Source organism: Pantherophis guttatus, chromosome 4 (genome assembly GCF_059756535.1).
Source record: "Pantherophis guttatus breed Tessera chromosome 4, ASM5975653v1, whole genome shotgun sequence".
Lineage (NCBI taxonomy): Eukaryota > Metazoa > Chordata > Lepidosauria > Squamata > Colubridae > Pantherophis > Pantherophis guttatus.
This window is the reverse complement of record NC_142066.1, coordinates 48,609,451-48,629,056: the sequence shown is the minus strand read 5'-3', so window position 1 is coordinate 48,629,056 and position 19,606 is coordinate 48,609,451. Positions and strand designations below refer to the sequence as shown.

Here is a 19,606-nt window from a genome sequence, read left to right as displayed (position 1 = left end):
AGTTGCCTGCTAACCGATAGCAAAAATTCCGCCCCCCCTTCCCAACCTCCAGCTTGCTTACCTTAGCTGCTGGTCGCAATGCCTGCCTTGCTTCACTTGCTGTAATACCTGCAATCCACTGCATCAGCAAGCAACTGAATCTCCCTGCCTGCAATCAAGCTCATCGGTGAGCAGATCTATCTGCCTGCCTGCCTTGTACCTTCTATTGCAGGGGTCTCCAACCTTGGCAACATTAAGACTTGTGGACTTCAACTCCCAGCAAAGTTGGCTGAGGAATTCTGGGAGTTGAAGTCCACAAGTCTTAAAATTGCCAAGGTTAGAGACCCCTGTTCTATTGGGTAAGTTTTTTTCCCCTTTGGGAGCTTTAAAAAAATAGTTAATTGGGGTTTTTTTTAGTTGTTCTTTTTGTAGACCTAGCCATTTAAAGTTTAGGAAGTTTTAAATTTATCTGCTTTTATATAAAAATAAAAATAAATTAAAATAAAATAATATTTGTGCAGCTTTCTGAGATTTAGTGTGTTTCTGTAGTGTTTCACTCTAACTGCACAAACACACAAAATCTCACAAAGCTGTATGTGGAATTTTGTGTGTGTAAAGTGTGAAAGTTGGTTTTTTGGGCTTTTTGTGGCTGTGTGAGGTTCCTGCTTGTTGCAGGGGCCATTTTGGGTCTAGCACAGCTGCTTTTACATTGTGGGTGAGCCAGTTGTGTTGTGTTGTGTTTTGTAGGTTAAAAAAGGGCAAAGAAGTGACATTGACTTGGCTACGCCCACCCAGTCACCTTACCACCAAGCCCCGCCCACTAATTAAGCCCTGCCCACAGAACCGGTACCAAAAAAAATTAGATTTCACCGCTGCTCCAAGGTCCCTTCCAACTGTTATTCTATTCTATTCTATTCTATTCTATTCTATTCTATTCTATTCTATTTATTTTTCTTCCTCAGAAGAGTGGAGTATGAGGTCTTCTAAGCATAAAATTTCCCTCCCTGAATCGTTGCTCATCACCCACGCACACAGTGATGATAGATAGGCAGAGATTGCAACTTAAATATAAACAAGTTTAAGATAATAACAAACATCAACATATCTGAATCAGGGAATGCCAGATTTTTAAAATGTACTTGGGAGGAGGTACAAAATGTTTTACTGTTACTAATGTCTGCTTTAAAGTCTATTCCACCTTCCCTCCATACCCAATACGGGCATAATATGGCCATAATATGATTCCACATCAGTCAGTCTCTCCAACCAGGCGTTCTTCAATTCTATAGCACTATATTTGGATGTAGTATGACTCCCATTATCTCCAGCCATTAAAGTGGAATGTAATAGGATTTGTATTAGGCCGTTTCTTGGAGATTTCCTGCGCTTCCGCCACAGGCATATAGGTACTTCTAACCGTCAGTAACGCCCCTAGGCTTAACGCCCATTACTCAAGGCCACGCCCCTTTCCCCCCCTCCCTCTCGAATGACATCACCAGCTCGCGGTGAAAAAGGCAGGGCTTCGAATTCTTTCTCTTGATTTGCCAATGAGACAGCCTGTCAGAGAGTGGAAGTGGAAATAACGAGCTCCCGAGGAAGCGGAAGAAGCTGAAAAGAAGCCGAGGGCGGAAGTGGCTGCGTTTGAGGTTTGGAATTGGAGAAAACGGGATTCCGGTAGGCAGGCGGTGGAGTGTTTTCCGCGGCGGTCCCGCAGGCGGGAGCGGGTAAGTGTAAGGTTTTGTTCGGGAAAGACGAAAATCAACCCCTAAAACTCCTTCCAGTTTTAAATTCTTGCGAGAGGTCCTTTAATTTTCCCTCCGTCACACATTAAAGAGTGGCTTGGAAATGGGGTTTCTTAGCCTGGCAAGCCAAATGAAACTTCCATGTTCTGGGGCAGTCTATCTCTCACTACCTGTTGCTGGTAGACGAGGACGTGAGAAATTCTTGGCTTCCTGGAGGCAATTAGTTCACATTGCTGGAACTGGAGTGGCGTCTGCTTTGGTTACAAAAGGCTGCGCTGGGTTTGGGACTTGTTGACAAGAATCCTGTTGCTTTGCTTTGAGGATTATTAGGAATTGGAACCGAGTCCTTGACCTGAGAACTAAACAACATAATCGCTGATCTTTAAACAAAGCTATGGCGATAACAAGGGATGGTGCTGATTGTGGTGGGTGTGACATTCCTCACTGGGAATGCTTCCTTTCCCCCTTTTAATATGACTTAATTTATAGTTGATGACAGCATCTTAAATTTAGGTACAGCATTCATGCATGCAATCATTTTAATATGTTTTATGCCATATATTAAAAGAATAAAGGTGTTAGATTTGTATAACATTCTCTAGCTCTTACTATGTTTCATTCTGATCATCTTGTTTGTGTGTGTACTCCATCTTGAGGAGGTTGGTATATGGTTTCCATCTTTATCTTTTATATATATATATATTGGTGTCTTCTAGTGATTATTGACTTCTGGCAACTGCTAGTAATAGCTGCTATATAAAATATTCTAGTTATACCAGAAGTTCATCATAAGCCTTGGGACAGTGTGAAAAATCCTAGTATTGCCTCTGATGGTATCCAATAGAGCAGGGATCACCAACCTTTCGGACCTCAGGGACCACTAAATTAATAATTTTAAATCCCATGGACCACTAATATGATCTGCCTAATGACTGACTGGGTGGGCAGGGCTAGGTGGTCATGTGATTGGGTGGACGGGGCCAACTCGATGTCACTCATATTGAGGGGCACCTGTCTGGCCTCTACTCTCCCCGCCCGGGTTCCTTAGGGCCCGAACAGGAAGCAGTTGTTGGAGCTAAGTAGCCGCCATGAGAAAGACTTGGCAAAACAGCTGGCTCAGCTCAAATTGGATCTGACCGAGAAGGGGGCTCAACAGAAGCACTTCACTGAGGACAATGAGCATAGGCTTTCTAAGCAGAGGAAGACCTGCGGGAGTACAAGGCAAGGCCAAGTACTGGCACCTGATGGCTCAGTGGGCTGAGATGGTCAGCCAGTTCCATGCCATGATGTTGTCCCACTGGAACAAGGCCCTCCGGCTCTTCGCCACTATTAGCACTTCCCTCCAGCCTTCGCCCAAAGCCCTGCACCAGGAGGCTGAAGCAGATCCCAAGTTGGAATTTCTGCCCTGCTTCAACCTGCACAAAAATACCCCGAAGGGGGAGACTCTCTGCCGCAATCCTGGCATGGGTGATTGCAAGGAGCTGGCCTGGGCCAAGGTGGGACTGCTGCAGCCCATCCTCCAGCAGCAGAACAAACTGCAAGGGAGATCAGGGCCCGGTCACGAGAAGTCCCATGCTCCTGGGAAGATGGAGAAGAAGCTCTCCACTACACTCTGGTGTACCTTGGCAACTGGACTGTTTCTTTCTGCCCTCCTTTGCTATTTTGTCTGCTGGATCAATGCAAGGGAACGTCAACCTAGCTTGACACTGAAGCGCTGTGTGCCCGGATCAGGTGCTTTCTCTCGGCTTCCCACCCCTCTCTGTTTCTGCGAGGCCTCTGGGTGGCCTCGAGGCCCAAGAGAAAGCGCCTGGTCCGAGCACACAGCCTTCCAGGAACCTCTTTTGTGTTCCTTCTCTCAAGGAGAAGCTTTGTGGTCAATCTGAGTGAAGGAAAAGGAAGACAGGCAGAGTGATGGTAGCTTGCTAACATCCGTGGGATGTCGGCAGGCCAGTGCACCAAGGTGGAGGAGCTGCTCTGGGACAACCAATGGGCCAGTCCTGTGACTAGAGCTCTGGAATATGGGACCGGCTGGACAGCTTGTGGTGGGGCTAGAAATCTCCACCGTAGAGGTTGGTATGTGGAACATTGCATGTGGTGCAATGCGCAGCCCTCACCTCCCGGAATGAGGTAATGGTGCTGTTGTGGCAAGGGGTGGCGGTGGCACAGGCAGGCTGAAGTGGCAGTGGTGATAGCTGGAACCTTAGTGTGTGGGAGCAAAATGCTACTTTGCGCAGCAACAGCATTCCACCTTCGTTGCGGTACATTTGGCCAGCTGGTGATGCCAAAGCAGACCTCATCTCCCGCCGTTTTGGGCTCGGAGCAGTAAGCCACATCCAGGAAGCACTACAGTGGAGAGAAGCAGCCAGTGTAGACTCTGTCTGCATGGCCATGAAATGGGATTGGCGTGGCCAGTTCTTGCCTGCAGCGTTGGCAGCCAGGATCGTGTCGCTGCTGCTGCCTGCTTCCACTTCACCTTTGCCAGGGCGGCAGGCACTAGAAGGGCACTGTCCTTGGCTGACCAGTCCTTCCCCGCCACTTGGTTTGGAGCGGACGGTGCTCCGCAGGCCCAGGTGTGGTGGGTGGGCAAGCAGGTGGAGCGAACAACCCGGCAGTTCGGGTGGCCTTTACATGGCTGGGATGCCTGCAGGATCCCTGGCTTCCGAAGCTGGCAAGGCCCGGCGTTTGGGCTCCAGCACACTCTTCTCCTCCCGGGCAGTGGGAGTTTCGTGCACTGTTCACTGAGACGTCTGCTCTCCTGTGACGGAGGAAGGGTCTGGAGCTACTAAACAAGAGGCCAAGCTAAGTGCTTGAAGGACCCCATCCTGTCACTGGGAGTCCAGGCACTCCAGTGAGCAGCGCGTGAAACTTCAGCCAGGCTCCTTGAGAATCAGAGTTTGCAGGGGTCGATCTAGTGCCCAGGCTGGCTACACCACAAATGTTCATTGCACATATCCGGCCCAGGGGCCATAGCTTGAGGACCCTGATTTAGTGCAATATAAAAAATGCAAATAACTTTTCTGCGGACCACCAAAGTTTTCTTGCAGACCACCGGTTGGTGACCACGGCAATAGAGTTCCTTCAAACTCAGAATATAATTTGGCCATAATGATCATGGATGATGGGGACTGTCATTCAAGAGCTATGGATATGAGGTTGGGAAAAGTTCCTGCAAGAAATGATCTTGGTATATGAGTAAAATAAAATAAGTGCATTTTATTAGTCATATACTTGTTACAAGAGAGGGCTGTAAAAGCACTCTGAAGCAGCATGTAAGTCTAAGTGCTATTGCTATTATGTCAAGTCTGCAACCTATCCTTCTGTAAACATGTTAAAATTGGTTATTTCAAGAACCCTGTGTTATAAAGCTTACATATTTCCCCAATGGGATAAATGCATGTACTGGTTGCAGATTGAAAATCTGGTGGTGAAACCTTTTCAGGTAACATTCATAAAGTGTTTGTTTATTTTCATACATAATTAACTTATCAGAGTCATTTAATTATATTATATTGTATCTTAAATCTTAATGCTTCTTGCTGAAAACTTGATTTTTAACAGCTGAATTTCCATAGTAATTAAGCCATTTTTCCTGATTCTCAGGATTCTTTATTTGTGGCTAATTGCATTGTTTCCATTTTAATTCTAAACTATTATCTTGAAAACATTCTATAAACTGTACAGTGCTACATTTTTAATCCAAAACTCAGTTCAATATCATATTGTAATATTGGTCAAAGCTTGTAACACAAATTTTTTTTTTCCAAACCTTCAATTCTGCATAGTTAATCAGTATTAGCCCTGTTAGGCTGCTTTAGACAGCTGAAAGGGGTTAAGGAATTAGTTTGATTATGCCCAATTTCTGGATACAACCCCAAATTGGTATTTAGGTGATGTTGAAGGTATATTAAAATGGCAATTTAACAGTCATTTAATTTATACGCTTCTCTAACTTGCAAAATCCTTTTCATTTTCTGTTTGCAGCTGCAATTTTCTTCTGAAGTGAAGAACAACAGTATTCTTTACATATTAATAACTGACTTGCTCAAGGATTTCTCAGCAGATGATGATTCAAACTGACTGTTTGAATCGAATACTTCAGCTGTTGTAAAAAAAGAAACCTCTTTCTTTCCCTGGCTGAAATATTTTTCTCTTTCAGTTACAGCATTGTTTGCTGAGTCTCATCTTTCTATTGGAACTTGTGCCATTGTTGTAGGCCATGGCAGGTCGACGTCCTAATGGGCCAACTATAGGCAAGATCTGTCAGTTTAAATTGGTGCTCCTGGGAGAGTCAGCTGTTGGGAAATCAAGCCTTGTCTTACGCTTTGTAAAAGGACAGTTTCATGAGTATCAAGAGAGCACAATCGGAGGTAAGTGTCACAATCATTGATAAAGCTGTTCAGAATCTCTTTGAAATTTAGCCTTGTATAATGGTTAACAAGTATTTGTCATTAAGGAATTCTTTCTAAACTAACCTGCATAGAAATTTTTTGGGGATGGGCACAATTGTTAATTCTTGCTGATACCTTCCATCTGTCTTTGAATCATCCAGCATACTCTGTGTGTTGGACTACAACTCCCAGAATTTTCTAACAGAAAGTCGTGATTGCTGGGAATTCTGGAAGTTGGGAGACAAATCTAGATGGTAAATTGTTATTCAGTGGACTATGGCTACAGCGTCCATTATTATGACTACACAATGGACAAATAGACAAATTTTCTTACGATACTTTGTATGAAATGTTGGTAAGGTTGAAAGCCTGGATCCAAATGATCTCCCAGAAGAGTTCCCTTATTAATATAGTTTCTGAATGGAGCAACTTGGCAGAAGGATTGAGTTGTCTCCAGGAAATGCTGAGATTAGGATTATTTATCGCATTTACTCCTGGCGTAATGTAAGAGATTCTGGATGGTTTACAACAGATACTGATACAATGTAATAAAATAAAAACAAATATCAGCTAAATAATCATGCCTAACATGTTCCAGAAGTCCCTTTGAGATTTTTGTTTAGCTGTGGTTCCAATTCAAGTGGAAAGAATAAAAACAAAAAAGACATTACACGTACGTAGCCATGCAGAAACCTTGCTTTGTTAAAGTGTCATCTGGCTTGATGCCAATAGCTACATAATTTCTGTTCCTTTTTAAAATGTTCCTGTGACAAATGCCAAGCACATTGTATACCTTGGCAATTTTGTACACAAGTTTAACAGAGCAAGCTTTTCTGGCCAGGTTTGAGTCAAGTCTTTTTGACTAGGTAGAAGTGAAGAATCTGAAGAGAGTAATAGTTACCTAAGAATCTATTTTTATTTGGCTAGGAATCTGCATTCTATACATACTGAGATAAAGGAATTAAAAACTAAGGCTTGTGCCTCAAACATTATTTTTGTAAATCCCACTTGCCTGATGCCACAAGGAAGATGCGATTAGTTTGGCTTCAGTCACACATCTTAAATTAGTCTGCTTTTTCTGTACTTCATGATTTAAATGAGAGAGATGAATGAAAAAAAAAATCAGGAGTAATAAAGCACTTAGCAATCACCTCAGACAATTCTTGGTCACTTCACATTGGTTTAGTAATTCTGGACTGCTAAATATAATAAATGTTGCAATTTTTCAAACAAATACTTATATTATGGGTCTGTTTGGCACTTAGGAAAAGCTTTAGAAGCAGCCACCAGAACACACCTTCCATTGCCAAGTTGATATGTTTAATTTGTCAGCATTATTTAGAAGGCACCTATAAATGATGGGACTTCATGTGAGCTCAAGACCCACTTTTGCATCATTGATATATGCCAGTCACAAATCAAAATGGACTGATACTCAATCCAGACCTCTGTCTGCAGGAAAGATTCCCCACCAGTGATGGTGAACCTTTTAGACACCGAGTACCCAAACTGTGTGTGTGCATGCCCAAACTGAAAGGTGTGCACAAATGTGCACGCGCTGACGTGTGTGTGCTAACATGCATGCACATGCACAGCAGAGACCCGAAAACCAGCTGGCCGGCAGGAGTTGGGGCATCCCAACACCAGCAGTGTGGCAAGAGGTAAGATCTTTTTCTTTTGTGAGCTTCTGTTTCATCGTTTGCAGGGAAACAGAAGTTCATGAGAGATCTGACCTGGGGCAATGGCGCACGTGCCAGGAGAGAGGGCTCTGTGTGCCACCTCTGGCACACGTGCCATAGGTTCGCCATCCCGGCCCCACACCAAGCTGCTCCCCCAACTAACATTATAATCTTCACAGTGAAGTCCCAAAATATTTTACAATTAAACCACTTCTCTCCAATCACAATTTGTTGCTGTGGCTTGTTGTAGGTTAATTTATTTTAACTTTACACTGTGAGGTCAATGTAGCTTTGGTTCATTTTTCGCAATAAATAAGCAAATACTGCACAATAGTTTTTGATTCGTTTGTTTAACTGGGTTCTCTTTATTTAGTTTTAGGATTTCTGTGAAGAGCCAAACGTATTTTAGGTCATGTTTAGGCACAAATATTGAAAATTCAAAAGGGTGTACAAATGTTAAACAACTGTTCTCCATTAGCAGAGTTACGTTTCAACTATGTCAGTGGGAGAAAATGTTTTCCAGATATATCACTGGGAAGAAAACTTCAAATATACAGCAGATGGGTAATTATTGGGTCAATACAAATTGTAGTCAAAAATTGGATGCTTTACAGGTGAAGAAAGCTCATTTCTGTGTAAAATATAGCCACCCCTGAGTGGAACCCAGCCTCAATTCCTCTTCTGACTATTCTTTAATCCTTCTGTATTCCAGCTGCTTTCCTCACACAGACCATTTGCTTAGATGATACAACAGTCAAGTTTGAAATCTGGGATACAGCTGGACAGGAGCGCTACCACAGCTTGGCCCCCATGTATTACCGAGGGGCACAAGCTGCCATAGTTGTTTATGACATCACTAATATGGTAAGGCTTTTATATACTAAGTCCAAAATTATTCCACATGGGCAACAGTGTTTCTTTACTGGTTTCATTTCCCTTGAGGATATGATATCCCAGGCATATATGAATGCATCCATTGAATCGATGGCATTCTAGCAGGGAACCCCTAATGTAGAATAGATTGAATTTCGTGCTATTTCACTTTAATATTGGGCCTAGTTTGCACAGTGTTACATTTCAAAGCAGTACAATTTCAGACAGCTTATTCTACAAAGTTTCTCTCTATACAATATTTAAAGATACAATGAAAGAGAAGGCAGGCTAAAGCCCTCATCTGCAGCATGAAGTGATGTAGCATTGACATTACTTTTTGGCCTCAGTAAGAACTAATCCTCACTTAAAACTGCTTTAACCAGGTACTGGAAATAAAATAGCCAAAGATGTCCTGATGCAGAGGTGGGCTCCTGCTGGTTCAGACTGGTTCAGGCAAACCAGTAGTTCCGACCACCGGCTGGGTCTGCCCACCTGCCCCGGTGCTATCCCATCTTATATATCTCACTCTCACACTCGCCCCGCCCACACAGCCCACCTGATTGCAGTGCCTCGCCTGCTCTATCCACAGCGGCTGCCCGAGAAGGTGTGCTGGAAGCCACGCGCATGAAATTACCGTGTGTTTGAAGCGAGTTTTCAGTTCTGTACTAGGCGAACCGGTTGTTAAAGTATGTGAAGCATACCTCTGTCCTGATGTCTATAATTCTATTGAATGATCATACAACTTACAGAATTAATTTATGTTAAAAATGAAAATAGCCCAAATTTTACAAAACTGCCATATTTGGAAAGATCAGTATCTTTGGCCATTTTTAATTTTAGCTTAAAAGCATTGGAGAATGTACATAGGTACATGTTGAATTGTTGGATTTTTGTATTCTCAGCTTCTTTTTCTTCCTGGGGACATTTCATTTGCAGTCTTGGTAACATTGATGGTGCAGGAAGAGAAACAAGCTCAGAAGTATAGCTGAATGCTATTTTCATAGGGTGTATCTGTTTATTTATTCAATACATTTGTACTTCCCATTAAAAATATCTCAAAGAGGTTTATAAGTCTCAGAACATCTAAGCTTTCCTACACATTTGAAGTTAAAATCTAGCAATTTGATATTTTTGTATTAACTTTTTCATAAACAAAATCCCCCCAAAAATCATTTACATGTATTAAATATTGAATTACTTTTTGGCACATCTTCTTTTATCTCTTTCTCTCTTGTGCCCAGAAAGATAAACAATAATTCAGTGTTTAATGCACATGAACTAAGAATCATGGTTCACTACTGAAGTGGTAAATCTGTAGCCCTTCAGATCCTGATCTGAAGTTCCTGGTATCTCTTGCCATTATACATTAACAGCTTTTGCTCCCTGGATAGATGGGGGGAGGAAATTCATTCTGTGAGGCCCAGTTTGTCTCATACATGGTATACTACTCGAAGCTGTTCCCCAGTCCAAGTATGAAGGAGCCCCATCACTGAAAAATGCATTGTATGAGATATCACCATTCTCGGAGCAGGAGACATACGTATGTTAGAGTTTCAGGAGGTGAGAATTATGGAGCTGTGCTTGCTCTTCATAGGATACATTTGTGCGTGCCAAGAATTGGGTGAAGGAACTGCAAAGGCAAGCTAGTGCTAGCATCGTCATTGCCCTGGCAGGGAATAAGGCTGACCTGGCCAGCAAACGAGCTGTTGACTTCCAGGTAGGTGAGGGTATTTTCTACTGGGAAATAATAGCTTTTCCTTCTGCAGTGCACTTTTCTTTTTCTACATGAACAATAAATACCTTAAGATAGTTTAAGAATCATAAGGTGGTTAAGTACTATTTTTCTCCAAACCCAATTGTATCCTTGTCAAATTTCACTCTTTGCGTAAGGACTATTAGAGGTGCCTTCTCAGAATAATTCCTCAACAAAATGTTTTGACTGGGGAATGATCTAATACAGCGGTTCTCAACCTGGGGGTCGCGACCCCTTTGGGGGTCGAACGGCCATTTCACAGGGGTCGCCAAAGCCCTCTCTCGCCCCCCCCATGCCTTCACTCACCCTCACTCTCTGTTGGATCGCCGGCCATTCGCTTACCCCGCCCACTCCCAATCTATTGCTGCCTCCTGAGTCCCAGCTGATGGCTAGAGGAAAAAAAACTGTTTAAATTCTTGCCGCGGGGCTCTGTTAAATTGCTGGCTCGCCCCGCCTCTCCACACCACTATTTATTGCTAATAAATAGTGGTGGGTGAGGGGCGGACGAGCCAGCAATTTAACAAATGGTTCAGTGTTTTTTTGTAATTTTATTGGCCCGCGGAGCTTCAGCATAGGCTAATTAGATCGGCTCCCGACTCTCAGTTGATTTGCTCTCAGCTGTTTTGCTCAGGGCTCTGCTGCTTGCTGGAGAGATTTTTTTTCCCCCTAGCTATGCTGAAAAACGAAACTGAAAGCAAAGCAGGCTGTTGGCTTTGCTGTTGCTGCAATGTTGGAAAATTAGCTAGGCAGATTTCTTTTCTTTTTCCTCACCAAAAAAGGTAGGTGCAAACAATGGGAAATTTAGGGAAAAAGAGGAGAGTTCAAGATTTTAAAACACAAAAGAAAAAAAGCTCTATTTAACTAGGGAATTGTAATAATTGAGATACTATTAATTGTATATTGTGTTGAAAGCAGAAATGGTTAAGTTGTGGTTTGGAGGAAAATATGGGGGAAATTATTTGGTTTATTATTATTGGTAAATATAATTAATTGATTTGTAAGAAATTGGATTGCATGGAAATAATTGGAATATAAATGTTCATATTGATTAATATACAAAAAAGGTAGTTATATAACTAATTGATTTATATTAAAATGTTGAATTTATATTAAGCTGTAATATTACATAATTAACCAATGTGAGGATGAATATAAAAATAGATGACAATGGGAAGGGGTATAATATAGAATAGAAGGGAAAATTGAATTTGATTAAGATTAGAGATGAGGATAAAGGGTAATATTGGTTTTTTACAAAAATAGATGAGGAATAAATGTGGCAAAAAGGAAATATAGAAATTGTAAATTTAATTGAAATGACTAAACACTGTTTAAATTTGTGAACTGGCCAAATACTCTGTTCAAAGAAAATACATTGTATGTTTGTATGTGTGTTTCTAATTATTGTTATTTATTCATATTTGTTCTCTTTTATTCTTTAAAGTTTAACAATTCATTCTTTATCTTAATATCTTTATATTTGTTTGGGGCTGGCTTTCTTCCCTTTCATCTTTTTTATTGTACAGCAATCTTTCTCCTCAAACCTACCACCTCTCTTTTCTTTCCTTCTTACGTTCTCTTCCTCCCCCTCTTCTTCTCCTCCCTACTTCCTCTTCCTTTCTCCTTCTCCTCCTCTCTTCCTCCCTCTCTTACCCTCACTCCTACTCTAATTTCCCTTCCCTTCCTTCATCCCTCTCTATTGCTGTATCCTTTTATGCATATGGACTACTCAGAGGGCTGAAAAAGTTATTTCTGACTGGTCCTCGCACTTTTGACCAGTCCTCGAACTTACGACTGTCCTCACATTTTACGTTTTTGCCCTATCTTGTCACCATGGTGAAGAGAAGCAGTTGTGAAATGAATGACATGGTTGTTGAGAATGCTGCACGGGCATAAATGTGAGGATGGTCATAAGTGTGAGGACCAGTCAAAAGTGCGAGGACCTGTCAGAAATGACTTTTTTCAGCCCTCTGAGTAGTCCCTATACACATAGCCATGGCCACCCGGTCACATGACCAGCTAGCCACGCCCACCTAGTCACATGACCTCCAAGCCACGCCCACAAAATAAGCCACGCCCACAGAACCGGTAGTAAAAAAATTTAGAACCCACCCCTGGTTGGGGGTCACCCCAACATGAGGAACTGTATTAAAGGGTCGCGGCACTAGGAAGGTTGAGAACCACTGATCTAATAGATCTAATACCATAAGCCAGTGTTGGCGAACCATTTTGGCACCGAGTGCCGAAACAGGAGTGCGCACATGTGGGGGAGCACTGAAAACCAAAAGAGCAGTTTCCTGGCACGCATGCATGCCGGGAAGCTGAGCTTCCAGTTTCTAGCTTGCTCATGCATGCAGGTTACCTGGTCTTCCAGTTTCTGGCACACATGTGAAGACCAGCTGGCTGGCGTGCATATGTATGCTGGAAACAGGAAGCTCAGCTTCCCAGTGTGCGCATCTGTGCCAGGGAGCTGCTCTTCTGGTTTCTGGGCCTCCTGTGGGTGCGAAGACCAGCTGGCTGGCACGCAGAAGAGCAACAAGCGATGGCTGGTGTGCCCAGAGAGATGGCTCTGTGTGCCACTTCCGGCATGCGTGCTGTAGGTTTGCCATCACGGCCATAAGCTATGAATCAAGAAAGCTTAGTCATTTCATTTTTGTTATGAATTTGCTAAACAGGTTTATTGATAAAATTTGATGTGTTTTTTTTAGGCATGATTCTTACACGTATTTTCAACAACCAACAAAGCATTTCAAAATACAAAAAAAATAACTTCATGAAAAGTATTAATCCACTAATCTGAGAGAAATTGCCTTTTTAAAACTATTTGTTATTTGTTATTTACACATTTACAATCCAAGGGTAATACTAACTTGTTTGTACTTTGGACTACTGCAGCTAACTTGTGTAAAGCTGCTAGATTTAGCAATATATCCTTTACTTATTTCACACCTCTTATTCCTTGGTTGGTACAAAGTTGCGTGTAATCAAAAATTTATTAAAGTAGGCATGAGCATTTTATAGCTTGAATCCCTAATTGTCCTGGAATCATTTTTTGACTATAACTGGTCAATATTCCCCTCCTCTTCCCTTTAATTTGGAAAGATGATGAGTTTACTATAGCACCCCCACTTTCAAGGTTTTCAGCAGAAGTGGGTTTAAACCTGATTTCTTTAATCCCAGCCAATGAAATAAGACACACTATTTGAAAAAAAAAGCAAAGAACTGTAGAGCAAGCAAAGAACAACAGATCAAAGAACTGTTTTCTCTGAGATTCTTCTGTAATAAGAATGGTGACTTTGGCACATCTTGGCTTAAATTTCAGAGTAATTGTAAAGACTGTTGAGAAATAAAATGGAACCCTTTGTTCCCACTAATATGTACAGTAATTATCACAGTCAACCTAATTCTGGGAATTATCAAGCATATTATATCTTAACACATTAACATGCCTGGTCAATATTTCTATATTTTATCTGTCCTGTAGTCCCTCTTTGGAAATGTGGATGGCTAGAGCTTTTCGGTCAAAACTTGGTAGAGGGATTGTATTTATCATATTCCCAATATTTTTTAATGACATTGATATGATCTAGCTATAGAAGAAACCAACCAAGCTTAGAAAGATTAAATGCATCTCTTTGAAAATTCTGACATTGCTGACATGATTGCTTACAGGAAGCCCAGATCTATGCAGAGGACAACAGCTTGCTGTTTATGGAAACATCAGCGAAGACAGCAATGAATGTGAATGAGGCTTTTGTGGCAATAGGTTAGTCAAGGGGAAGAGAAAGGCAGCTTGAGGAGGGTATCTTCTCCAACTACTGCCATGGGATACACCAAGGAAACTCTTTCATGGATAGTAATCTAAATTCTCAAACACTCTGCAGAATTTTAACAATATAAATTTGTGGTAAGTTGCAGGCCTAAGCAAAGGAGGACCTTTCTGGTGTTGGGTAAGAGTATAGGCTCTAAAATTGTAGCCTTGCACTCAGAAACCTGCAAGAGGGAAATAGAGACAAGGCAGGAAACGGAGAAATTAATAGAAAGGTGGGTGTAAAAATAATGGGTTGAATGACAGACTGAGTCAAGGTAAAAAGAAAACACAGGAAACTTATAAACTATGGAATAAGAAGGTTCAACAGCTGGGGTAAAATGAGTGGTTTAGGAATACATCTCTCTAAAGTGTATTTTGGGAATGTCAGTCTCCCACTAAATTACAACAGGTACATTGGGCAGGATTAGCTGGCGATCTGAGTTAATCTCTTCCCCCATAACCATTTTTTTGGGGGGTGGCTTTTAATTTTTCCCATGGAGTGAATTTAAGAGCCAGACTCCTAAATATACCCTCCTCTCTCCCCCCAGCAAAGAAACTTCCCAGGAATGAACCACAGAGTGCAACAGGAACAGCAGGCAAGAATCTAAATGTCAGCCTCCAGGAGAGTACCCAATCCAGCAAGGGGCAATGTTGCAGCCACTAAGGATTCCTGTCTGGCAGCTCAAGTTGGAATGTGTCTGAATCAATTGCACGTACAGAAGACCAGCTGCCAGGATCTTTTTCCTTTCTCCTCCTCCATTGAGATTTTTTTTTTCCTCATAGAATGGGGAAGGGGAGCATAGCAGAGGCCATTCCTCTTCTGAACAAACAATAGATTTGTTTTTTTAAAGAAGCCTTTTTTAAAATACAGATGAACAATGGCACTCTTCTACATCTTTGTGGGTGGACAATGTGTGCTTTCAAAACCTTGATCCCTCTTCCTTTCTGCCTTTTATCTTCTGAAGGGATTTATACTCTTGCATTTGCTCAGAGCTCCATGGAAGAAGGGACATCCTTTCCTGAGACAAAATATGTCTATAACATCTGCTTGGTGGTTCTTTAGGGCTGTACCCTAAAGAAAAATAGAAGTTATAGCCAGGGGAGGTTACATAAAATAGGAATGAGTTGCAGAAATATTATGCACATTTTTCTTTGAAAGTTTGGTTCAGAAATGACATACAAGCCTGTAAAAGACTATGTTACAGAAACCTGAAGGTAACAGTGATTTGAAGCTGTAGTATTGATAGATAGAAAAAAACCCAGTGGTGGGATTCAGCCAGTTTGCACCCCTTCGGGAGAACCGGTTGTTAACTTTCTGAACAGTTTGGCAAACTGGTTGTTGGAAGAAATCATTAGGGCAGAGAACCGGTTGTTAAAATTACTTGAATCCCATCACTGGAAAAACCCATAGCCTCTAAGCTTTGTATTGACCAAATTTGTAATTATGAATGTTTTTGAAGAACAATAGAAACCTAATTTTCCTCTTTTGTATTATAGTTTCCAGCATTTAACAAATCAGTATCTTTTAATAACATATACCAATTAGTCCTTTATCCTTCTTAGGTTTCACTGGACTTTTGGTATGCCAAATTTACATTAACCTATTATTTACATATTGGATGTAATGCACTAATTCAGCCTGTTAAATATATAAAATGATCATTTTTTACAAGTAACATTATGCTATTAGTAACCCTATCAGGATGTTGGGTGTGTCAGTGAAACAGGTTGGTAGAGTGTATTCAAGCTGGGGAGGGGAGCAATGATAGGTATTTTCATATACACAACATTACCAATATTGGTAATGCAAAAGGGGTTTTGTTTCTGAGCTAGTGTCCAGGGCAATTTTTGTCTTATGCATATTTGTATTTAAGACTGTACATCAGTATCTTCAAGGCAAAGCTCCAGTTGTGTATGAGTTAAAAAATAAATTTTTATAAATCAAGTGTTGAACATACTTGAATCATTGTTTTTGCACATCAGCTTACATAAATATTGGTTACTTTCTAAATTTAACATTTAGTTTTTGCAAGTGTTTTGTAACTTTATTTACTATGACTCCCTAAAATGATTGATCATTTTTGCAATCATTTCCTCATGAATATAACTGATGATTTAAAGAGGGTTAAGACTGGAAAGAAAATAAAAATAGAAGATGGGTAACTTTCACCACATTTTTGATAGGTAAATCATCTTTAACTTTGTCCTAGTATTGAACAAATACTTCATTGAAAATTACCCATATATCACAAAGTGATCATATTCAGAAATAGCTCTGCTCAGACAATACTCCTATGCCTGTACTTTCCCAGGGCAAATTTGATCAGTTTTTATTTTTAAAAAAAACCCACCTACAACTCTACACATACACCCCTTCCCCTATTTGCTTGAGGATCATGACCCAGTTTGAGAATTCATGCTTTACAGTTTGGAAATCTGAGGTACTATGTACAAATAACGCTAATTTATATTGTTTAAATTCTCCACTATTGGAGAAATGCTACATTTTTATTTTATAAATATGAGAAATAAATTCTCCACTATTGGAGAAATGCTACATTTTTATTTTATAAATATGAGAAATAAATAGTCCTTGCATATTGTCCATGGAAAATACTTCCTTTGGAATTTCTAGAGTGCTGAAAATTAAATTAGGAGGGAATCTGAAGAATGACAAGAGGATGGCTGAAAGCTGAATAGGTAAAGAAAACAGCTTTAAAAAAGTTATCACAGTCCAAATGATAAAAATTGTGTTTTACGGTTACATTCATTTAAAGTAATTTAAATGAACAAAAGTGGTAAAATACTCACAACTATTCATTTTTGGCCTGCAGAGTGCTACTAGAGACAGAGGAAGTGAAAAACGGGGCACGTGAACGCACTGGGAGGCCAAAACCAGGCACATTTTAGCCCATTTTTGGCCTGCAGATTGCTTCTGGAGGTGGGGGAGGTGAATAATTGATTCAGATGCCCCGGGAGGCCAAAAATGGACCTGTTTTAGGCCTGCAGAGTGCTATTGGAGGCGGGAGAGGTGAAAAATGTAGTGCGCATATGCCCAATTTTGGCCTCCCCCCACCTCCAGTAGCACACTGCAGGCCAAAAACGGGGCACACAGAGACCTCCCGGGGTATCTGCATGCCCAGTTTTTGGCCTTCCTCCGCCTCCAGTAGCACTCTGCAGGCCAAAAATGTTGGCCTTACCTTCCAGACTGTGAATTGGCCCCCTGTTTAAACAGTTTGAGGACCCATGACTTAAATACTCTTGGATGGGTATTCATTTTCAAGCATCTTTCAGCTGTAGATCTAAACATTAAAGCGAAGCATGAAAATGACTGATATATCTATAGACATTATATCTATAGTTGAAATTTAAACTATAAATTTTGTTAAATACTCATATCCTACAAAAGAAGTCTATCCTTGCCAGCATTCATTCCACTGTACAAATGAATGAGATGTTCATTTACAACAGATACAAAATTTGAACATTACAAAGGAAATCAGAAATATTTGTTATACGTATTTTTCATTCTTTGCTGGTTCTATATTCACGGTTCTATATTCACGATTAGAAAAACAGCATTTGTCTTTTTAAAAAATACAATATTATGTTTCCCAGTGGACAGCTGTCTTTTCCCATTAATGTATAGAAATACATTCCCCAGCATGCAACTGATGTCAGGGAGCATGCGCAATAGCGCTCAACACCCATAGACAAAGGCCCCCTCTCAGCTTCTGAACATGCTCAGTGGCAGCCACGCGCCCACGCCGTCTTGCAGGGTCTCGGGCATCATGGCGGAGACAGAGGTCTCGCAAACTACCCGGATCCCGCAGACTAGCGCTCCTTCCTCCGCCACCTCCTCTGCAGTTACAACGCCGCCGGTAGTAGGGGGAAGCGGAGCTGGAGGAAGCACCAGTGACCCGGTCCGTCCAGGATTAAGTCAGCAGCAGCGCGCGAGCCAGCGCAAGGCGCACGCGCGGAGCTTCCCGCGGGCAAAAAAGCTGGAAAAGCTGGGAGTATTTTCAGCATGCAAGGTACGGGGGCCTGGAGGAGACAAAAGAGTTTGGGACTTCCTTCGGGTGTGTGGACCAGCCATCGTTGGATATTTTCTTCCGGAAAAGATGCTGTAAACTTAAAAAACATAAACGCATGCAAATTCCTGCCAGTTCATAGGTTCAAGATTTTGTTTATGGAACTGTCCTGTGCTCTGGGCCCTTCTCAGTAGCCGACTTTGGGATATAAGGAGTTGCTCTACAAATCGGTGGTTCTTTTGGCCTGTTCGGCTACTCTGATGGGCGCTAGGTGGCTCTCCAAAATCTAGACAGGTCTTTTGCACCCATTCCAACGATCGTCCCTTGACCAGTAATAGTAGGAATTAAAAGCATGCAAATTTTTGCATGCAAGGCATATATAGTCTTTTGCTTAGCTATACCTCCACATCAACTTAAAATTTAAATCAGCATACTGATTTTAATCACATCCATCAAATGGTTCCCGAGAAACATACCTGCCTAATGAAGATACATTTATTTGTCTAAAAGAGAGAAATTCTGTTCTTCATAAGGTTTAGCGTTATCAAGACATTAAATGCCACAGGATTTGCAACCTGATATCCTTAGTTTTAGATCATATTATTTACCTTATTTGCCCAAAATATATTAAGTACACTTTTAAAATGCATTTTTTTTAAAAAAATCACTTTTATGTGATTAGGAAAAAAACATCTATCAAAGTTATATTTGACTTTTTCCCTTAATGAGAAGAAAACTAGCAAGCTGATAAAATACTTTTAAGAGGAAACGAAAGTATAGTGTGGGTTGTATAGAAGGCTTGATTTGCAGGTTATTGAATATTCAACAGATTATAAAGTAATTTGCAGTATTTATAGTAAATCTTTGAAGATACTTGCTGTGCCATGATGACAGTGTGGTGCCTTGGAGGGGGCTGCACATACACCTCTCAGCATCCCTTTAAAGAAGATGCATCTTTTCCTAACTTGCACTGTAGCATTCTGCATCCCTAGAATACATATAACAATACACAGAGAGGGTGACTGAATGTATACAGTAATAATAACCATTAGCAGAGTCAAACAGGATGTTAACAGGATATGAAGTTGCATGCATTTTTCCACCTCAAGAAATATCACATTCACCCATTTTATCACTGACAATATTATGAGGAGCAAGAGTACATGTGGGAAATGAGAGAAATTGATTTCTGTTTTCTCAGAAGTGAGACAGAAATGCTTTATGTGTCTCTCTCTCTAGTCTTTTTGTGTCGAAAGGCCATTATTTTTTTTAATAAAATGAAAAACAGAAACAGTCAAAGACCTTTGAGAAACATTTCCTGCAATAATGCTGGAGTAATGAACATTCAAC

General features: G+C 41.1%; 2 protein-coding genes across 3 annotated transcripts in view; both read left to right on the top strand.

Moving 5' to 3' along the window:
* Positions 1-1,577: 1,577 nt before the first annotated feature.
* Positions 1,578-16,170, top strand: RAB5C (RAB5C, member RAS oncogene family). Of its 2 annotated transcripts, none has more exons than XM_034415661.3 (6): positions 1,578-1,703; positions 5,878-6,088; positions 8,501-8,652; positions 10,256-10,378; positions 14,087-14,180; positions 14,774-16,170. In XM_034415661.3, exons 2-6 carry the CDS (start codon positions 5,938-5,940, stop codon positions 14,887-14,889), a joined length of 636 nt encoding a protein of 211 aa, XP_034271552.1. In that variant the 5' UTR covers positions 1,578-1,703; positions 5,878-5,937; the 3' UTR covers positions 14,890-16,170. The 2 variants fall into 2 exon arrangements, with proteins under 2 accessions (XP_034271552.1, XP_087748235.1); XM_087892109.1 differs by having other exon boundaries at positions 1,615-1,703; positions 5,884-6,088.
* A 1,734-nt stretch (positions 16,171-17,904) lies between these two features.
* KAT2A (lysine acetyltransferase 2A) overlaps positions 17,905-19,606 on the top strand; it is a 34,744-nt gene continuing 33,042 nt past the window's right edge. The window contains exon 1 of the mRNA XM_034416547.2: positions 17,905-18,259. Coding sequence (XP_034272438.2) covers positions 17,966-18,259 — 294 coding nt within the window. The 5' untranslated portion in view covers positions 17,905-17,965. The remainder of the gene's footprint in view (positions 18,260-19,606) is intronic.

Bases quoted from the DNA above. Each gene is read 5' to 3' on its own strand.
- RAB5C (XM_034415661.3), top strand. From the start codon at position 5,938: ATGGCAGGTCGACGTCCTAATGGGCCAACTATAGGCAAGATCTGTCAG. The intron at 8,653-10,255 runs GTAAGGCTTTTA...TGCTCTTCATAG, and splicing joins TTTATGACATCACTAATATG to GATACATTTGTGCGTGCCAA. The intron at 10,379-14,086 runs GTAGGTGAGGGT...GATTGCTTACAG, and splicing joins AACGAGCTGTTGACTTCCAG to GAAGCCCAGATCTATGCAGA.